This window comes from Syngnathus acus, chromosome 2 (genome assembly GCF_901709675.1).
Source record: "Syngnathus acus chromosome 2, fSynAcu1.2, whole genome shotgun sequence".
In the NCBI taxonomy this organism is placed as follows: Eukaryota; Metazoa; Chordata; class Actinopteri; order Syngnathiformes; family Syngnathidae; genus Syngnathus; species Syngnathus acus.
The window spans coordinates 14,033,572-14,054,840 of NC_051088.1; the positions used below are offsets into that span (position 1 = coordinate 14,033,572).

At 41.4% G+C, this 21,269-nt stretch overlaps 3 protein-coding genes across 9 annotated transcripts in view; 2 read left to right on the forward strand and 1 right to left on the reverse strand.

The window, feature by feature from the left end:
- The first annotated feature begins 1,575 nt into the window (after positions 1-1,575).
- Positions 1,576-9,012, forward strand: LOC119130798 (6-phosphofructo-2-kinase/fructose-2,6-bisphosphatase 2-like). Of its 2 annotated transcripts, none has more exons than XM_037264733.1 (16): positions 1,576-1,691; positions 2,103-2,234; positions 2,920-3,045; positions 3,308-3,404; positions 3,506-3,572; positions 3,817-3,891; positions 3,958-4,014; positions 4,183-4,307; positions 4,549-4,756; positions 5,312-5,458; positions 5,532-5,636; positions 5,711-5,840; positions 6,093-6,155; positions 6,252-6,316; positions 6,955-7,152; positions 7,337-9,012. In XM_037264733.1, the coding sequence occupies exons 2-16, from the start codon at positions 2,159-2,161 to the stop codon at positions 7,388-7,390; spliced, it is 1,593 nt and encodes a 530-aa protein (XP_037120628.1). In that variant the 5' UTR covers positions 1,576-1,691; positions 2,103-2,158; the 3' UTR covers positions 7,391-9,012. The 2 variants fall into 2 exon arrangements, with proteins under 2 accessions (XP_037120628.1, XP_037120635.1); XM_037264740.1 differs by lacking the exon at positions 7,337-9,012 and adding an exon at positions 6,578-6,607 and having other exon boundaries at positions 6,955-7,094.
- Positions 9,013-9,137: 125 nt separating this feature from the next.
- On the forward strand, positions 9,138-12,964 carry LOC119130815 (membrane cofactor protein-like). 2 transcript variants are annotated; one of them, XM_037264760.1, is made up of 7 exons: positions 9,138-9,231; positions 9,315-9,512; positions 11,607-11,703; positions 11,771-11,844; positions 11,906-12,082; positions 12,180-12,365; positions 12,470-12,964. In XM_037264760.1, exons 1-7 carry the CDS (start codon positions 9,177-9,179, stop codon positions 12,505-12,507), a joined length of 825 nt encoding a protein of 274 aa, XP_037120655.1. In that variant the 5' UTR covers positions 9,138-9,176; the 3' UTR covers positions 12,508-12,964. The 2 variants fall into 2 exon arrangements, with proteins under 2 accessions (XP_037120655.1, XP_037120646.1); XM_037264751.1 differs by having other exon boundaries at positions 12,180-12,629.
- A 205-nt stretch (positions 12,965-13,169) lies between these two features.
- scube3 (signal peptide, CUB domain, EGF-like 3) overlaps positions 13,170-21,269 on the reverse strand; it is a 58,676-nt gene continuing 50,576 nt past the window's right edge. For 4 of the 5 annotated variants that reach the window (XM_037264712.1, XM_037264727.1, XM_037264695.1 and 1 more), the window contains 13 exons: positions 19,324-19,446; positions 19,091-19,207; positions 18,884-18,979; positions 18,701-18,817; positions 18,461-18,622; positions 18,157-18,360; positions 17,164-17,325; positions 16,916-17,083; positions 16,676-16,837; positions 16,403-16,600; positions 16,175-16,327; positions 16,021-16,100; positions 13,170-15,232 (listed from right to left, as the gene is read on the reverse strand). In XM_037264712.1, the coding sequence (XP_037120607.1) occupies positions 15,080-15,232; positions 16,021-16,100; positions 16,175-16,327; positions 16,403-16,600; positions 16,676-16,837; positions 16,916-17,083; positions 17,164-17,325; positions 18,157-18,360; positions 18,461-18,622; positions 18,701-18,817; positions 18,884-18,979; positions 19,091-19,207; positions 19,324-19,446 (1,895 nt within the window). In that variant the 3' untranslated portion in view covers positions 13,170-15,079. The remainder of the gene's footprint in view (positions 15,233-16,020; positions 16,101-16,174; positions 16,328-16,402; positions 16,601-16,675; positions 16,838-16,915; positions 17,084-17,163; positions 17,326-18,156; positions 18,361-18,460; positions 18,623-18,700; positions 18,818-18,883; positions 18,980-19,090; positions 19,208-19,323; positions 19,447-21,269) is intronic. The other variant, XM_037264703.1, reaches the window with a different exon arrangement.

Genomic DNA, 21,269 nt, shown 5'->3' on the forward strand with positions numbered 1-21,269 from the left:
CACATGTTGCGAAGGCACAACTCTAGAGTCAGATTTTATTTCAATGTGCCGTTTCGCCACCATTTCTTAAATGCAACGTGGTAAATCAAATTTGGGCTGGCTAATCGACGTCCATAGTAGCTGCAAATTCACCTTGTACTTGTCGACACGGTGATTGCGTAACAAGAAGTGAGCAAAAACTTTGGCAAATGCGTATATTTATACAAACTAAGCACATATGTTAGAGATGGTGGTTTGGTTAATGTTATGGTGTATTAGTTTGACATTATAAGGTTGGTTTCTGCGAGCATAAAACATTTTGATCGCAACCGGACATAATCCCATTCAGAAATTGACTTGTCGAATTAAAGTGGAACATGCCACTAACTGTTTGAGGTTGTGTTTTTTCCCCTTTTGCCTTTGTTATACGTTGAGACAAAATACCATATTTCTACGAAATACTGAGTCTGAAATACAAATTACATTTCTGCTAAATATATAAAATAATCATACGTGCGGTCTAAATGAGAAGAGTGCACTGTTGTTGCAAAGCAATGCAAAATTAGCAGAAAATAATGCCCTCCCCAGAGGATTCATATCTGAATCAAGTTGAAAATCCGTGAAGTAGCCAAGATGTACATATTTCCATTCTGACAGCTACACCTCAATTACCTTTTCAAGTAAGTGAATTTATGTCCGAATCATGCTCTTCAACTAAGAAATCAAGGGCGCCTGTAGCTAAAGTAGAATGGGCATAATTCTCCTTTGCCAATGATCGGCCCCTTCCGTCATAAATAAAGGCCATAGCGCCCCCTTCTGGTTGCATTGTGAATCTTTCGTCATTGACAATTAACAAAGTACGTACTGTATGCTACGGTATAACAAGCGCCGAATAGCCTTCACAATAAAAGTGAGACGTTATGTCTTCACCCTCAGAATTTTATGGTTGACAATTTTAATTCTTATTCTCTGTGTGGTGCACACACACATACACATGAATTTGTATTTATGCTGTGCAGTATACGTTGAATGTGTATGTGTGTGTTTGTTTGTCATTCGATTCATTAAATGACTTGTTAATAGGTCAAAACATTTGTCAAATTAATTTTTAAATATAGATTTAGCATTCAATAAAATAAATGGTAAATTAATTATATTGTAATTAAGTCGCCATTCTCAGCGGGGTAAAGCAACTTAATCACCTCTGACATAATTATAATTGATTATATTTAAAAAAAAAACCTAATACTTCATGTTTGGCATCTTTCCAACATGAAGTCATTCATATTGCATGTATGTTTTGCTTTGGTTGAATGGAACCCCAATTGGTCAGAGAGGCGAGTGAAGAGAAATATACCAAATATATGCAATATATATTGTATATAACATATTGTATACATTTAGTGTACTGTGCAGTATACTGTGCATCTTAAACACCACAGACGGCACCTTAAAAAAACAAAGAAATGCCGCCTTAGAATAAATCAAATAAGTGTTATCTTCGATTTGGAGGATATCATTTTATTAATTTGACGCTTTTGCCGGATTTTGTAGTTGTTGTGTAGGTGAACTTGAGCGCGCTGAACTTCCTGCTAAGACGCCTGGAGGAGGAGCAGGAAAACATCCGACGAGAGGAAGGTGTCGCCAACTGATGCGGACACTTTAACAAAGAAAAAAAAACGAACCTTTCTGGGACACTTGCCGTAGATCTGGTCAGTTTTCAACGTCTGCTCTTTCCGTGCTGTCAAGCGCTTTTGTTCTGTCACTATAATGTTGTATAAAACTGAAATCCGGTTTCCTTAGGACTGTTAAAGTCTCTCGAGCAGATTTGATGTTTGCTAGTATCTTTAATTGCGCATTTGATCGTCATGCACATACTTCAAACTTTCACAAATATTGCTGTTAACAGTGCTCAATTTAATCTTGCAATTAATGTCCTGTAACATTGTATTGCTGATTATCGTTCATAATCAATTTGTGTTTAAAAAGTGTGATTCCAAATGTGTCGTTATCTTATACTGTCATTTTTAAAATATTTCCATAATCACATGCTGCTTATTAACATTTTGCTTCTGGCTGCACGGATCTATCCTTGTATGGCCATATTATCGGATCCTTCACAGAAAGATGCTGACTTCATCGTGAGAGTGACTCGGGGACATCAGCAAACTGACTCGCCATGGCTGCCCGCCATCAGAGACCTACAGACATGACAGACGGCTTGATGGAGTCCAAACGCACTGGGAAAAAGTGCTGTAAGTTTCCCCTCTGTGCCTCTAGGCCTTAAAGGTGAATTCAGTTGAGGTTCTCAAGTATTAACTATTCAACGTTGTATAATAACCCAAGCGAATTACCACTGGTGAGTCATTCAGAACCAGAAGAAATGCGATTGTCAAGATGGAGTGGAAATTATTCCTTGAATCATTTTTCTGAATGATTTCATCTTGACAGCCTTAAAGGATTAGGGTCAAGTCTGGTCTTGTCAGGCAATTTTTGATACACATTTGTCTTGCTTTTATGGAAACAGGTCAATCGTGTTTGGGTAGAAACAATTTGTTATTCATTTCAATAAAGTGCCACTAGGTTACTCATGCTGGCTAAAAAGTTAATCAACAAACATGCAGTGAAACATTAATCTAAATGTGATACGCTGCATTGACTTGTGTTATTCCCCAGCATGCCGATATGTTTGTTCTCATTAAAAAAAAAAAAAATCCAATAAAAGGGGTCAATTTAGGATCGAGTTCTTTTTTTACATTAGCAGTAGCGCCACACAAATGTGCAAGATGGAACATTAACCTATGTAAATAAAATCAGTTGTAGAACAGAATTAAAAAAAAAATCAAAGGGGAGTAAGTACAGCGGTAACTGAGAGCACCTTTATTCTCAGGCCACTGCTCAAACAATTAAAGCTAGTTTATTCTTAAAATTATTTTGCAGCTTGGGCCTCCTACATGACCAATTCTCCAACTGTGATCGTGATGATCGGGTTGCCTGCTCGGGGGAAAACCTACATGTCCAAGAAGCTGACGCGCTACCTCAATTGGATTGGAGTGCCAACTAAAGGTTGGTATCAAGTCATGATGAGTAAATACAAAGCCTCCATGAACTCACATGCTGTGACTTGCTTGTTATGAATTGTCAAGTATTGCTATCTTCAGAGACGTTCCTTCACTCACATGTTGTACAGCATAAGAGGTTATGTGATAGTGTCTTATGTCAACACAGTTGGAATGCAGGTGAACGTGTTAGTAGGGCGCAGTCGACATGAAGGTGACCGCATTGAACGCTTTTTGTCTTTTTACACTCTCGTATGGTTTCCCCACAGTATTCAACCTTGGAGTCTATAGGAGACAAGCCGTGAAGTCGTACAAGTCCTATGACTTTTTCAGACATGACAACGAAGAAGCTATGCAAATAAGAAAGTGCGTATGACTAGCCCGCCCGGCAAGCTCTTGAACAAACGTTAAACAAACAAGACAGGTTGTGCGTTGCCAAAACATTCATATCGTCTTTGTTTGAACAGAAAATGCGCTCTGGTGGCACTACAAGATGTCAAGTCCTACTTGAATGAGGAAGGAGGGCAGATTGCGGTAAGAATATTAAAAACTGATGGGAAAATGAAGCTTCAAATTTGCTTCATGAACCAGTTGTGTATTTATGTACGCTTTCCTAAACCACTTTATTCAAACCAACAGTGCCATCTAGAGGTGTAAAAAAATACAGTAACTGGTTCGTGAAGCAAATTTGAAGCTTCATTTTCTCTTCACCATCCAAAAACACACTATGTCTGAGGTTTTTCTTGATTTGGGCTGAATGCTTTATTTTGTTGTGCAGGTGTTTGATGCTACCAACACCACCAGGGAGAGGAGGGAACTCATTCTTAATTTTGCGAAGGATCATTCATATAAGGTCAAAACCCGATGATTAATTGTACGGTATTATATCATTTTATAATATCTATGTTTTTCCTTTCAGGTGTTTTTTGTGGAATCCATATGTGATGATCCAGATGTCATTGCTGCAAACATCCTGGTGATTAAATCAACAAAATAATATTTTTATTAGACTGGGTGAAAAAAAACCTAACTAAATTCTTGATGCTGTATTGCGACCTTCAAGTTACATTCTGGCAACATAATGATTTGTTAATTTTTTTTCGGCTTGCTTTAAAAAATTTTTTTTTTTTTTTTTAAATTATAGGACGTGAAGGTGTCCAGTCCAGACTACCCAGAGAGAGACAGAGAAAGTGTCATGGGCGATTTTCTCAAGAGGATAGAGTGTTATAAAGTAACTTACCAGCCTTTGGATCCAGACGAACATGACAGGTAAGACGTTTTACATGGCATTGAATTTTGCTAAAAATGGCCAGCAGAGGGAGACAGATTCCTCTAGTATTAGGTTGTCATTTGTGTACACTTTTATAGTTACAGTTACTTACTTGTGAGAATTGTGGTATTCACACACTTCCAGGATACCTTTTTAAGCCCTGAGCTATCTGATAATAATTAAAACTATTCAGTTACTGTACGTTTCTACGAGACTCAAATAGTCATTTTGTGCTTGTAGGAGCCTGTCCTTTATTCAGGTCATCAACGTCGGCCGTCGTTTCCTGGTCAACAGAGTGCAGGATTACATTCAGAGTAAAATTGTCTACTACCTCATGAACATCCACGTGCACTCCCACTCCATCTACCTCTGTCGACACGGAGAGAGCCATCACAATCTGCAGGGACGCATTGGCGGCGACTCTGAGCTGTCAGACCGAGGAAAACAGGTGCTGAGCTCACTCTTGTGTTTCAGAGAAACAGGATTTTAGAGTTGTCAACATTAATCGATTAATTGACGCGTAATCGATTATTAAATTAATCGACTATTTTAATAATCGAGTCATCGTTTCGAGGAATTTTTACTTTAGAATGGTCCTCTAATCCTCTAATGTCCGTCTCAATAGCAATTATTCATTATTTTTTGTATTAATTCATGAGAACATCTTTTGTCTTTTATCAAAACAAGACATTTGCAAACGGAAATCAATAACCACGCCACTCACTGACTCAGTTTCAAGAAGTTTGGTGAGGACAACGTTAATCTCGCTTGTTTGATATTATTTACTTGTTTTCATCACAAAGCAATAACAAATAAACAGTAAATTGCGAAAATGGTTTTGTAATACTCTTTCATGCAAAATAAAATGATTCGATTAAGAGTAGGAATAATAGATTGAATAATCCATTCTAAAAATATTATATATATATAATAATCTGGGGAATTTGCTTTGACATGTAATTCTTAAAAATATACTAAATCTTTTTTTTTTTTTTTTTTTTAGTTTTCTGTGGCACTAAAGGGTTTTGTAGAAGAACATCGTCTGTCAGACCTAAAAGTTTGGACCAGTCAACTGCGGCGCACCATTCAAACTGCAGAGGAGCTTGGCGTTCCCTACGAGCAGTGGAAGATCCTGAACGAGATAGATGCTGTATGTCCTCTTTAAAGAGACGACGGGCATAACCTACCGGGAGTCAGTCATCTTTAATGGCCTTGCTTTTCAGGGAGTTTGTGAAGAAATGACATACAAAACCATTGAGGAAACGTACCCAGATGAGTACGCCATGAGGTACCAGGACAAGTATCACTACCGCTATCCTGGAGGAGAGGTAATATTCCATTTCATGAATTCACCTCTGTTGCTTTTAACTCGCCTGTGTTTATGTGTTTCTTTTGGCTTTAGTCTTATCAGGACCTGGTGCAGCGTCTGGAGCCGGTTATCATGGAGCTGGAGCGGCAGGGCAACGTGCTGGTTATCTGTCATCAAGCCGTCATGCGCTGCCTGCTTGCTTACTTTCTGGACAAGAGCGCAGGTAGAAAAAAAATAACTATCATATTGAGTCGAGCCTGACTTTTAGTTCACATTCCACGAATCCTTGCGGGGATTTTCACAAGCATCGCAAACTCATCGTCTGAGTTCTTTTATTTTTTGCTGCTGAACATGAAATGAAGCCATTCCAGTTAACATGATTTTTCTGGGTGGGGGTTGATATACACAAAAAGAGGCACAGAAAGTGATTTTCTTCTCTGCACAAAATGAATGATTTGTACTTCTGTGGCCACAGATGATCTTCCGCATTTGAAGTGTCCCCTGCACACTGTCCTCAAACTGACCCCTGTGGCTTATGGTAAGCCCCCCCTACCATTCTCGAGTCAGTTGAACCTGACATCCGTCGTATCCATTTGTGGTATTAAGATGTCTTTTCTTGCCCCCCCGCCGCTAGGTTGTAAAGTGGATATGTTTGACCTAAAGGTGGAGGCTGTCAACACTCACAGGGACAGACCATTAGTAAGCTTTCCATTATGTCTTATGAGGATTATTTGTGTGTCACCTGAAAACATTCATCATCAAAAATGAACAGAGGCCACCTCTGGATCACTATTTGGTTTTGGAGTCCAAAAGATGTTCCTGTTGATGCAGGTTTGACATACTTGCCGCATTGTATTTCTCTTTATTTATTTGTACAAGCTCACAACAGCCTGCGCCTGCTACCTTTTTTGGGAACAACTCCGAATTTGTTTTCTGGTCATAATTGTTTGTTATTTGCAGTGAGACGTTCAGCCTGGAGTCCTAGACAGAGTGAGTGCTCTACATGAACATATTGAGGGACGTTTAGCCAAGCGCAACCTTAACAATGGCTTCCGGGCTTCCAAAGCACACAAATGTTTCAGACTTTGGGGAGGTGTTAGAAGTTTTGGTTTTGCCGAACGCTGCAGCTTGATGTTCACCCCCCCCCCCCCCCCCCACCCCACCCCACCCTCACTTTTCAAAGCTGACTGTCATCTTCGCTTGTATTTTTGGTGCAATGTCATAGCAGCAGAGAAAACACTCAATGTGCTTTTTTGGGTCACTATGGGAGATCCAAATCATTTGACATAAAACATGTTACTAAGTTTCTGTGGTGTGTGTTTGCCATCGCCGAGTAGGACCGCATAAGGAAAGATGTCCCGCCAGCTTTCTACCGGCGGAATAGCTTCACGCCGCTGTCCAGCCACGACCAGATCAAACGGCCTCGCCTCTACAGCGTCGGCAACCCACCGCAGCCTCGCTCGTCCCAGACTCTCGTTTTATCCAGCATGCCGTTCTCCGAGGCATCGGAGGGCGTAGAGCAGCGAGAATGTGAGGTCAGTGTTGAATTTGAGAGGGAGGCGAAACTGAAAATGAAGTGTTTGTCATTGCCGTCCAGACAGGGAGTGTTTAACCCTGGCTAGTGAGCTCACATGTCAAAATTAGAACAAGTTATGCTTGTGTGACTCTTGCTGCGGTGTTTTCGCTAAATCCTCAGCTCTCCCCTTTTGCCTCTTGCAGGACTCCCTGAACGGCTTCAGTGCAGGAGACACAGACGACAGTGCTGGCACTTAAAGAAAGGTTTCTTGAATTTAGTCTTGACGTTCGTTCATCACTGATCAAATGTCTGGCCCCTTGTACCTTCTGCTTTTGCACCTCCCCAATAATGTTTCTTTGCCACATGCAACCTCAACAAAATCAATGTAGAGGTCTGTTATATAAACTAAGTGTCCATCCAGTAGTTGTTTACAAACAGCTAACTATTGTTTTGTTTTAGGGACGCACACATAAAAATGGAAGAATGCAAGGGCCATTTATTTGTATTTAATTTATCAAACATGCCAAAGTCCGTCAAGCAAGCAATTAGAGCAGTCAAGTGTTGTTTTTGTCCCCTGCTATTCTGTATCTTTGTTGTCCCTTTGTCTGCCACTTCCCCTTGTTCTTAAGAACGGATGATGTAAATTAATGCTCACCGCATCTATCCCTCTTTTTAACTTTTCATTACATAGAATAGGAAACAACACACCAGAATGGAATGGCAGCCGTGAATGTAGATATGCTGATTTAAGGAAAATTTTTGAGTACTTCATGAGGCTTCATGATCGCTATTGCTGTGAAATGTAAATTATTTTAAGACTGTCCTATAGGTGTCTGAACTTTTTAGATGGTGCACCCTAAAATCAAGTGTAATCAAGTCTACCAAATAATGGAAATGTTGTCTTAAAGATAAGGGACACGCGTTTAAATATGATTGTTTGAATTACCTTCTGCATTGTCAGGAATATTGTATAACAGGAAAATGAAGCTTCAAAATTGCTTTATGAACCAGTTGTATTTTTTATCTGCTCTAGATGGCACTGTTGGTTTCAAAAATAGGTTTAAGAATTGATAGGTTGATGTGCTTTCAGTCCAATTTTGAACAGAGTGCCATCTAGGGAGGTAAAAGAAAAATAACAACTGGATAATGAAGCTAATTTGAAGCTTCATTTTCCTATCACTCCAAGGTGCATTTTGAAGTAGTGTCCTTAAAATGACCATGATAAAATAATGACGAGTCAACATTTTACACTTTGGTTTTGTTGTTTGAAGTTTCTACACATCTAACCTGTGGTTGGTTTCATATTACTTCTAAAGTATCACACATGCTGGCATCACACCAACAACTGTGTATTTTACAGGCAATCAATGATAAATCTACTTGAATCAATGAAATATTTATTTTCAAATGTGCAGTGTAAATGTGTTCCCTTTGCATGATCCATTTGGTTTGGTTGCTGTTTGTTTTCAGATTTGCATTTAAGAATCATCACCATTTTGAATGAGTTACAACTGTGTCGAAGCCATTGGTTTGCTCGACTGTCAGACTTTGACTTTGATTAACAGTGACAAGGGCATGCGATGATGTAATTGTGCCTGCAGTGTCTGAAAACTGTCTGGGAACTCAAATTTACTTGTTTTGATGTTAAGCACACAACTTCTGTGTCATCTAAAACTATAAGCTCACGGGAAAAGTATAAGGATCAAGTTTCATCTTTGTGTACTATACAGTATTTTTTAAAATTGCCTGCATTTCACACATTTTTTGTTTTATTGATTTAACTTAGCTTTTTTTTCTTTTTTTTAAATTTTCATTCTATTATTCAAAGATGCTGTCTGATAAATACTATAATAGCCAAATACATCAATATGCTGCTGAACCGTTTGAGTATGTTGTGTTTATGTAATTGTAGCCTGGCCGGCCCGAGTTTGTGTGTGCGTGTGCCCGTTCTCGCATGTGGGTGGTGATGGGTCAGCCCTCTATAAATACTGCCATCATCCTCCCATGTGATTATCCTCTGTCTACCTGAATGCAATCAACATCATGAGGACCATTGTGTGCATTATTCTCTGTTTATTCTTTTTATTATTTGACACAGGTAAGTGTAATTTTCTTATTTATATAGCACATTCCAGTTATTGGACTCGACAGTCGGATAGCATTTAATCTTAAAATACATAGCCGAGGTTCCAAAGCGATGCTCAGCGCCGCCCAAGTATCCATCCACCAGACTCCACCACAAATTCAGCACCAGAAGCAAGTTCGACAGTGGGGAGAAAGTTTACTACAAGTGCACCGAGAACTTGGTCGCATCCGCGGGCAGCCTGTCAGTGATGTGCGTCAATGGAACCTGGACCACGTTGACACTCAAATGCGACAGTAAGAATGTGACGGTTGTGCCAGAAGTGGCCTCTTTTCTAGTGTGATATAATTCAAGACAGTTGTCGTTTCCACGTATGGCCACGGGGGGACGTCTGCACGTTAGGGTTTTTTTCCCTCATAAATGCACAATTTCTATTTAACTGGAAAACAAGATCTGATTATTTTATTTTAAGTCTGATTAATCTACTCTGCCCGTTTTCAATAAAGATATTGTAGTGATGTTGATGATCTACCTCACAGGTGTCAAACTCAAAGCCCGGGGGCCAGATACGGCCCGCCACATCATTTTATTTTATGATAAAAAAAAAGAATAAAAAAGTGTCGCGAACGATTCGGTGAACGATTCTTTTGAACAAATATTTTGAGCGAACCGATTCTAAAGATTCTTAAACGAACTGGAATGCACTAGTATAAAACAGTGCAGACGGCCAAGGGCTGCCAGGTCGAAATAGCTGACTCGTTAGTGACACGGGCTCTCGCTCTGAAAGAACTTGGTTCGATCCCAGGTCTGAGCATATACCTAAATGTGCTTTTAGAATTGGAACCTCGCTGCATATGCAAACAAATGCAAGTATTTATGTGTAAATACATAAGGTGCACCGGCGTGAAAAGTTTTAGCTCCTGCAGACCGTGAAAATGAACAAAACCTTTCACGCAGGTGTGTTTAACGAGGGTAACTTGGAAAACATATTGGAACGCGGCCCCGAGGACTAGAGCTTGACACCTGTGACCTTTGACCATGACATTTCCCTAATAAAGTGGCCTGTTATTAGGTACACTTGAAAATGGCGGTGTACCTAATGGAGTGTCCGTGTGATTCCCTCGTTAAGTGCACCTGCGTGAAAAGTTTTAGCTCCTGCAGAACGTGAAAGGAACTAAAACTTTTCACGCAGGTGCGCTTAACGAGGGAATGTTGGAAAACATGTTGGAATGCGGCCCCGAGGACTAAAGCTTGACACCTGTGACCTTTGACCATAATATTTCCCTAATAAAGTGGCCTGTTATTAGGTACACTTGAAAGTGGCGGTGTACCTAATGGAGTGTCCGTGTGATTCCCTCGTTAGGTGCACCTGCGTGAAAAGTTTTAGCTCCTGCAGAACGTGAAAGGAGCTAAAACTTTTCACGCAGGTGCGCTTAACGAGGGAATGTTGGAAAACATGTTGGAATGCGGCCCCGAGGACTAAAGCTTGACACCTGTGACCTTTGACCATGATATTTCCCTAATAAAGTGGCCTGTTATTAGGGACACTTGAAAGTGGCGGTGTACCTAATGGAGTGTCCGTGTGAGTCCCTCGTTAAGTGCACCTGCGTGAAAAGTTTTAGCTCTGCAGAACGTGAAAATGACCAAAAACTTTTCACGCAGGTGCACTTAACGATGGAGTGTCCAAGTGACGTCACAGATCAAACAGCCAATCAGGAGGTGGGGGTGAGGGCGGGTGTGGCACTTTTCACTTAAGCATTTTCCCTATTGAAGTGGCCTGTGATTAGGTACACCTCATGGACACTACAATAGGTACACTACACGAGGTAAAAAAAAAAAGAAAAAAGAATAAATAAATAAATAAAAAAGTGTAGTGAACAATTCGGTGAACGATTCTTTTGAACAAATATTGTGAGTGAACCGATTCTAAAGATTCAGTTCACTAAAGAACTGGAATGCACATCACTAGTACAAAAAAGTGCAGACGACTGTGGGCTTCCCGGTCGAAATAGCCGACTGGATAATGACACGGGCTCTTGCTCGGTAAGAATTTGGTTCGATCCCAGGTGTGAGAATGTAAATAAATGTGCTTTTATTGTGCAATGAACCCTTTATTTATTGTTTAATTTGAAACCCGAATTTTAAAACCTAACCCTAGTTTGAAACCTTAACCCTAGTTTTAAATCCACACCCTAGTTGTGATTCAAGTTGAAGCGAAGCAGCAAAGGATAAACATTACAATGGTCTCTTATTTAATATGTGTAATGAAATGTATTAATGAGCAAATCGCTAATTTGCATTGCTTGGCTGTAGTTTTGACTACTACCCAATCACAGGATGGAAAGGTTTTGGCGTCATGAAATATTTGTCCTCTTTTCAATTCTGTAAAGGGATGCTGTGTGGCTCTGCTGGGGAGATTCGAAACGGACGCTTTACGTATACCGGCGTAGAATTTGGAGACATTGCTACAGCTCATTGTGATGATGGGTGAGACATTCAAACAATCTCCCCTTAGCACCGCTGGACAGGTTGTGAGTGTTCACTCTGTCACCAGGTTTCAGCTTTTCGGACGGCGAACCAGGAAATGCATGAGTTTCGGCTGGGATGGTCACCCTCCCTCTTGTGAAGGTGCAGCGATGACATTTCTTGCGCTTTCCACAGTGCTTACGACATTCACTCTCCGTTCCAGCGGTGGAGTGCGACGAGCCTCCAGAGGTGGCCAACGCAGAGCGAAACGGCAACGAGGAAGCATCGTACAAGTACAAGAGTGTGATTGCGTATGACTGTCGCACGGGGACCCTCCTGGGGAACAAGGTCATATGGTGCATGGAGAACGGCACATGGAGCACACCGCCTTCATGCAGAGGTCTGCCACACAAATAGTCCACACGGTCATCTTTACACAAATTTATTTACAATTTGCCATGAAGAAAAGTGAATAAAAGTTGGGAGTTTCTCCACAGAAATCACATGTCCATCTCCAAAAGTGCCCAACGCCTCCTGGACGCGAGCTCACACCAGGCTTTATCAACACCGGGACACGATCGACATCGACTGTCGCCATGGTTACACAGTGGTGGGTGCGAGCACAGTCACCTGTGGTGACGACGGTCGGTGGAGTCCCAGCCTTCCCAAATGTAGACGCACGTGTAAGACAACAACTCTGGTGGAAATCGATCACAGGATTATTATTGTAATTCCTTTTCTTAACACATTTAACTCGTCTTTTCTCCCCCCTTTTTTTTTTTATTAGCATGGCGCACTAAATGGCAGAGCCGATATGGTGTCTGATACGTGATGCTACATTAGTCAGTCCAAGACCAGCATAATAGAAGCAAACAGAAGATGGAAAATTAGCTTTGGACCTCAAGACTTCTCTGCCTTATACACATTAAACATGTTTTTAAGATGAAGCTGACATACAGGGTGTTTATTTCAATAAGTGTTTTTGGGCAAGAATGAGTACAAACTTGTTGCGGTCACCTCTATACATTTTTTTTTTTCCTTTTTACTGTCGATAACGCCATGTGTATCATCATCTATGGGCTAAGCTGCTAGTGAGCATTCATGAACAAACAAGTTACAAGGAAATAAGAACACCAATTCCATTCATTTAAAAAGACAATACAAAATCCAGACATTTACATGAGCAATAACAATTCAAGTGCAAATATCAACTCTATGATACATCATAGCAAACTCTCTTTTAAAAGGCAACAATCTCAACCCCAAAAAAAAAAAAAAAAAATCAGGTTGCAGGGAAGAAGCTGATTCTGTTGGGAAGGGACTTTTTACCCATGAGGGCCATGTCGTAATACTATTTAAAGGAAATTTAGTAAGAATCACAAACATAAGTTTATTCAATTTCTTTAGGGCGTCCCAGCCAAAGGAATCCCCCGCATGTGTGTTCCTAAACCAGTCAAGCCGCTTCCCGTTTCCAGTCTTTTTTTTTTAACAACCAAGCCAAAAACAAGCCATGGCGGCCCACTTGGCTTACAGCCAGGTGAGGTTTTCATCTTTTGGTGGAACGCTCAAAATTGCTCATTAGCTTGTATTGTGGGAGCGTTCTTTGATTTTTAAAGTTAAATTATCATACCCTGTTGCTGTCGTTGTTCTGTGATCACAAAGAAAGTTTTTTTTCCAAACTGCTATATGTTCATGACATATTTGACTCCCTCTGCAAAATCATATGAAGGGTCAACAGTGCTGCTTTCCAAAACATTATTTTCGGCTCACTGGCGGTGCTAGGAGTTTTTCCTGGGGAGGGGGTCAAGAATATCTCAGGGGGTCCACAAAACAAAAATGTTGCTTTACAGACCCCTCAAAAAAATCTGAAATTCTGATAAAAATTCTTTCCATGATCCCTATGTGGTACGGGTGGAAATGTGGAAAAAGAAATCCTGAAAATAATCAGAAAATACCAATAAGGCAATTATCTGGTCTGGCCTGGCACCTGGTGGGGTCCAAGCATATTTGGGGGGGGGGGGGTCAGTGCCCCCACTCCCCCCCCACCGCTAGCTCCGCCAGTGTGGTGATTAAAACCAAATTGAGGGTGTATTATTTTCATTCATTGCACTTGTACTACAAAGGTAGAAGGATGGGCTCACGATCTAGTGCACAAAACAACATGAGCCGCCTTTGTGGGAACTCTTTGGAAGAGCTGTCTTTACTGGGACAGACCAAACATGAGCTAGGGGAGTTGGGTGTCTTTGGATTTGATGTGGGCACGACATTATAGGGGGCAGGGGTGCAGGTGTGATTCTAGTGGTCGGCCTCAAGGAATCCAACCGTTGTTTTACTAATATTCCGTATTTACAAGTCAAAACATCAAAAACCTGCTTCACGGACAGGTGACGAGATCATCGACCTGCCAGCGTGTAACAAGTCAAGTACTTGAAATTCTTTGCTTCCTTTTTTCACTTCAAACCTTTACACTAGTCATGAGTATAGTACATGAGAAAGACAAGATGAGATTGAAGAATTAAAGTGACCTTTTACAAGAAGCAGCAAACATCATGTCCCTCAAAGACATTCAACTCTCAATCCCTCTCTCTCCCAGACACATTCCACATCATCTCATTCCTGTGACTCTCCCACTTATTAGTTTCTTATTCATCTTGCAAAAATGTCCTCTGTGTTCCTGGAATGATTAACCACCTTCTTTTTTTGTATTTGCTTTAAAGTTGCCTTGGAGAAAAAAAAAAAAAAAAAAAAAAAAAAAAAAGGAGAAAAAGAGCAACAGAAATGCTGGGCGGGTTGGAAAAGGCTGGTGCAGTCTAGACAGCACAGATGAACTGTTTTAACAGTAAAACTGCTCTAAGAGCTCAAACATAGTAAGGCTTTAAATGAGCTGGAACACAGCTGCGACATGAATTAGTTAGCAACTGCTCCTCCTCGAGGACGCACACACAGCACGCACACACACACGCACGCACACAAACACGCGATGGAACCTGGAATCTTGCACAACACTTACAGTCATACTTAACCGTCGCAGTCGGAGCTGGAATACACACCAGTCATTTAAGCAAATACAACAACAAGCTCTAACACAACATCACGCCTACTGTCTCAAATTGCCGTTTCTATCCGTTTGAATGGTCTCAATGCACACGGCAATAGAAACCAAACCCACTCACATATTCTACATCCCCCCACTAAACGCTTACGCTCCGGACTGTGGACCTGTGACGGGAAAACTGACAAATATTTAGCGTTTGTCAGGTTTGTCAATGGAAATAAAAAGAGGATTAAAAAAAAAAAAGAAGTGTGTATATTTTGTGTGTTGAAGTCCTTTATGAGTTGCGGGATGTAGCCCGTAAGGGCGACGGGGGGGGGTCTTAAGTGAATCGCTGATGCAGGTTTACTTGTATGGTCGCAGGAAAGCAGAGACTTTGCTGCTTATGAGGCGGATGAAAGATCGGGGCAGCATCTCGTTGGACTCCCGTGTGGTGTACTTGAAGTAGTTGTTTGGGTGAGCCAGCACGTCAAAAAGAGTCTTTATCAGTTTTTTATCCTGCAAACACAAGAACAGGCATGGGTGCATTCATTAAGAGTGGTTCTGTGAGCCTATTTGTAACCTGTTAAAAAGTTCATAGAACAAGGTAATGTTTCATATGGAAATCAAAGGAAATGCAATTAATTCATTTCAGACAACTTAAAACAAAAATTTATGTTTTTTAGCCAGTGTGTGGTTAAGAATAAATATAATGGAACAAAAAAGTCCAAACTTGTCTATAGAATAAGAAATAAAAGAATTAAAAGTAAATAATAAATTCATGACTCATTGACTTTAATTGAGGAGGGGGGAAAAAGTAGAGGACTATAGCTCCTCCATTGAAAAAGAGTCTTTTTCCACAATAATGTGGGAATTTTTCAAATTATGTCAGTTTCTTTTCTAATTCATGCCAATCCAGGGAAGAAAGATTAACCGCTTGTCTTAAAAAAATGCACTTGAAAATGGAGATTATTTTGTGTGTAACCGGAATTGTTTTTAAAGCGGGAGATTTGTGACTGGAGGTTCCGCTGTATTGATCTTTAATCAGCAGTGTATCCAATTATTTCGACAAACAACAATACCACCAATAAAACCTTTTTGTTCCTCAGCAGGTTTCTCATGTAATTAAAGACTAAAGTGTCACCCCTGCCCATAAATCACAACAGAGAAAAGGAGAACTTCTGTATTCTATACGGGTTTAATGGGGTGAAGTTCTTCTTTCAGAGTTAAGGTCAAAGTTAATGTAGCTTCACCACTTCCACTCGTTGATTTTCTAGCATAGAGTAATAATGGCTAGTCGAGCAAACCTTGAGGATTTCTTGATGGTTTTCTGAAGCGTAGAGTCTTCCGTCCCGTACGATGTCCTCAACCAGCTGTTCATAGTCCTCTGAAGTTACACAGACAACACAATGACTCTTCATGAGATGTTCAGAAGCGCCGCGGGCCATTTGAATGACGTACCGTCATAAGTCACGTAGGGGATCTGGAAGCCCCTGGCACTGTTGGCCTCGTTGGACTTGAAGTTAATCCAGAGGCGCCTGGAGCGTGCCGTGAAGGCGATGGGCCGCTCGTACGTCTGACATGTCTCGTAGGTGGTGATGGATGTAGCTGACCCTTGCAAGAGCACAGAAAGGGCAATGATGAATCAAGTATAGGGACACGGTGGCCCCCGCTGACGCTCACACTCACAGTTCTTCCTCATCACCAGCACATCTCCGCATTCATCCTCCGAGGGCAGGAAGATCTCCGGCACCACAATGAGAATCTTGCGCTTGCTGGGCGGGTTGATGTTCCAAATGCACTCCACGTTTGCCGGGTAATTTCCCGGGTAGTTGGGGGACTCGATGTAGCCCATGAACTCGCCCATCTCACCGCCACACTGCCTGTCTAGACGTGCACAAACTCGACGCATTACTGTCTGACTCCAAAGTGAAATCCTCAAACTGTCTTTTGGACACTCACTCTTGCACTGCGAGACACTCGTGGCGCCATCAAAATCCGTGGTGGTGTTTCCGGGGCAGGTAATACAGTAGTTCTGCCTAAACTCCGTCTGATAGCTTCCCACTGGGCAGCGGATGCACCTGTGCACCGTGGTGTTGTAGTAGTGACCCGGAGAACACTGCACTGCAGCACCAATGAAGACACACATGACATCAGCATTTTTTTTCCCCCTCAGATGGCTTCCATGCACGCTCCTCTCACCTTTGACCTCACAATCATGGAAAGAGCTCGATCCCTCACGCTTGGTGCTCAGGCCTCCCCCGCAAGGAAAGCACAACGTCCGACCCAAATCCGGCTGGTATGTGCCCTGGGGACACGGCTGGCAAGGCTTGAAGCCGTCGCTCGAGAAGGACCCGGTGGGACACTGGCCTGCGGAGCACAGACAAGCCACATGACATTTGGCAAGAACGTTTGACCGGGACTGCATCTGGAAGTTGGATTTTTACTACCTGCACACGATGAAATGTTTCGCGCTCCCGTGGGTCCGTGGCCGTCGCTGCCCGGACACAGATCGCACGCCAGCTGCCCCTCCCTCTCCTGGAAGGTGCCAGGCGGACACTGGACGCAACGCTCCTGCTCACCGTGGTAGTACGAGCCTGGCAAGCACCTGACTGAAAAACAAAATCCACAACAGCTCCAGTAACAAGGAAGCGCCATGAGTCTATTATTTGTTTTATAGTTCAATTACAATCATTTTACATGATCGTTTTGATTACCATCTGCTACAGCCGGGGATGGGCAACTTAAAGTAAATGATGGTGGAGGGCCGTCATTTTTTATTAGCTCTACTGCACTTCTTAATCAGTTTTATGACAAGGAGAGTCATTTTAAATCTATACAAAAAATACCTGCATGCCATTTTTTTTTTACGGAACCAATCACAATATCTTAATATATTCCAAGCTCGTTGCATGAATAAAAGACGCAGCCTATAACAAAGGGTTTGAACAATCCAAAACATAATTACACACCGAGTTATTTTTTTCCAGTGCAAAGGGCTCTTGAGCATAAGAGTGACCATGGCACAAAACTGCTGAACATTTATTGCAAAAACTCATCTTGTTCATTTTTTCCCACAAAAATAGAAAAAACACAAACTTTTAACATTAACCTGTTATTATGTCTGATCTGGATGTCATTATAAATCTCAAAATGATTTGACTTATTCACATTGTAGCATAGGGCAGTAGTAACGCAAGCGCAACTGAGACGTCTGCCATCTAGTGGTGACTGCTGATATTACAACTTAAACTTGTATAGTTTGCATCAGCAAAAAAGTTATTTTTTGATAAACTGAGCCTTTGAAGAAATATGTTAAACGGATCACAATTAATTATTTTCAAATTGCTACATGGATACTAAATGATGCTCATTACATCACAAAATGTTTGCCTTTCATTTTGTGATCAAAGTTAAGGAAAGTGAATGAGGTGAATTCTTACCGCATCGGCCACTGTCCTTTTCCGAGCCTGGGCCGCAGTTCTCTTGAACGGGAGAGGCCTGCGGAAGTTTCTGGGCCACCTCATACTCCAAACCGGCAACTCTGATCAGGAAGCGCTCTTGGTTGATGGACTTCTTTAGAGCCTTGATGTAGGTCTTAACTTGCTTCTCCATACGTTGCCTGAGGCAACTGAGGTTACAACTCCCTGGCATGGGAAAAGAAAATCATTTCAAGCAGTTACATCTATGAAGACAAACGCACATTAAAATGGCTGCTCGTCATCGTCGTTACATGGCAAGACTGACCTGTTGTGTCTCCAGCTTTGACCTCTGCTTCCAGCTCCAAAGTTATGCGTGTTACCTCTTTGTTAGCAGGGTTGCGAGCACGCCGCCCTTTTGTTTTCTTTGACGAGTCACATTTGAGATTGACAAATGTCACCAGGCAGTTACTGCACGGCTGACCACTTCCTGCAAAAAAATAGCCTCACAGTCAGTCAGCCAATGGCATGTTGATAAATGTATTGACAAATCCAAATAAGGGCAGACCTGGTCCTAGGGTCCGCCCCCTGTCTTCCGTCCTGCCAGTCAGTTTAGGATGCAGGTGGCATTTGGCATTTTTAATCTTGAAAGACGCCGTCTGCTTCACTGGCGGCGCCAAAGTCTCTACAGACAAAGATGTGAGTAGGAGGCCAAACATCGAACAAAAGTAAACGATTTGATGGTTGGCACCTATGCAGCTCTGACTGCTGCTGGAGTTGAGCCGAACAGGAGACTTCCCTCGGACGATGGGGATGCCGCAACTCACTGAGTAGCTGTTGTCGGACTCTTTTAGAAGACACACAAGCAAAATTGAAACAAAGATTTCTTTTTTTAAATGAGTAGTTGTCAAACACAATCAAACATATTTGAAGCTTGCAGCTATGCATTCATTCATACCTGCCAGATAATGTGCCTTGGAGGCACAAGTGAGCGAGCAGCTCTCCTTCTTGCCCGTTTTGCTACAGGTCAGAGTAGCCTTAGGGGCCATAAGGCCGGGAGGGCATTTCACCAACTCTGAGGTGACAAGACAGTGGAGGACATACCAAACAATGATGCAAAATAACGCGTTGAAATAGAGCTGGGAAAACACAAATTGCTTTTTACCACTAGAGGGCAGTGTTGCTACGTACCAATGCAGTCTTTTCTGTTCCAGTGCAACTTGTATCCAGGTGGGCAGGTACACTCGTAGCTTCCCAGACTGTTAATGCAACCATATTTACATCCTCCTCGATTTATACTGCATTCATCAATATCTGAAAAATATAGGAGACATTGATTGGCCTTGGATTACAGAAAAGTGTTTTGCATTTCATCCAAGGGGGAGAAATAGATCACCGTCACGACATTATAGCTAGAGATAAGTCATTTTTATTGATTGTCTATTGCTCAGAAAGGTTTTATTTTTTTGAAGTGTTTTCTTTTTTAGTGGCTTCTCTAGTTCAAATGAGTTCTCGCTTGTTCTAACAACTGCTGACAGTGAGGAGCAAGTTTAAACAGTCAACGTTGCTAAAATAGGGACTTTTCCAACCTCTCTGTTTGGTGCTGTCTGTTTTTTTTAATAGACTATCTTCAGAAGCAGCCACGATGAGTGGAACTATTGTCACATTATTTTCTGTGTGTTTTCCAGGGAAAGGCAATCAAAGCAGTGACTTATTGACATACGTATTGGAAACCTTTGAGTCAAACTACCTAAATATAAATGTATTAATTTATTAAGGAGTGGTTATCACTGTCCACCTTTTTACTATTTTTACCTGCAAAGAACATAAAAAAATATATATTTCTGTGGAAGTTGAGACACGATATTGCTTTGTTACAAAGCTTGTTTGGTTTTGGAGGAATAAGGAGATAGAAAGAAGAAAAGCAAAACTTGTTTGTTTTTAAAACTAAAGGTGAATAAATGATTATAATCAGAGATTGAATTTTTGGAGAAACAAAACAAAACCGTTTTATTTTAAGGGTGCATCATTGTTAGTGCATTGCTCGTCCCACAGGTCCATCTGACATTTGAGGAAGACCAAAGAATAGCTGTGTGTGGATTGTCCAGTGGCTCTTATCACTTAGATGTTTTACTTACTACTTTCACTTAGCTTGCACGCGGTCAATTCACACACACCCAAAAAAAATAAAAATAAAATGGAATCGCAGCACTTGGAGTGTAAAGTGTAAATCCAGTCTCAGTATATTGCTTTAACTGTCAGCCTAGGGTGGAGTCACCGGGACAGGCTCCAGGCCCTGCCGTGACCCTGAACATGATGAGCGTGGTATATAAAATGGATGGATAGATGGAATGTGTTTGCACCGTTGCAGTCCACAGAGTCCACTTTCAATTTATTGGTCAAAACATCGCAGTGAGGAAGACCGATATCCCGCTCGCTAACACAAGCAGGGCTACAAACACTAAAAAAAAAAAAGAAATGGTGAGGAGGTACAAACATTTGGAGACATTTTTTTTCCAGGACCTACTAGGACGGTTTCCAGGTCAAGAGAAAGAATAAAATAAAGAATCAAAGTAACTGATAGAGACAGAGATAATGTCAGTGATTAATGATGCTGACTGTTGAAATGAAACGCTCCTGCTCATCTCGTTCAATCGCTCAGCCCGAGTCAAAAAAACAAACCAAAATGAAGTATGGTCTTCATTCCCCGAAGAGGATGATGACTTCATCAAGCGCAGTCTGCCAATGTGTCGCTCAGAACGCCTTGGAAACATGGCGAGAGATGCGCTGCTTACCCTCCGCATCAAAGCACCCGATTTAAAGGACGAAAAACTCTAATGAATATCTGATGGAACGCTGCTCATCTGCCAGAAACTGTTGTTTCGACTTCTTTTATTCCTTTCCATCCTTGAAATACAATCAAATAGATCTCCGCTGACCTTTCTGCGAATCTCCTTAGGCCTTTTTCCTTTTTACGCAGACAGACAAGTCAAGAGGAACAAAGACAGTAGAAAAGACAAATTGAAATGTGGAATCAATGCCTACACCAGCGAGAGGGACTGACTTCATGGAATTGTGATGTTTTGACAAATTTAGCAAATATCTGTTGCTACCATTGTTGAAGTAGTGAAAGAGAG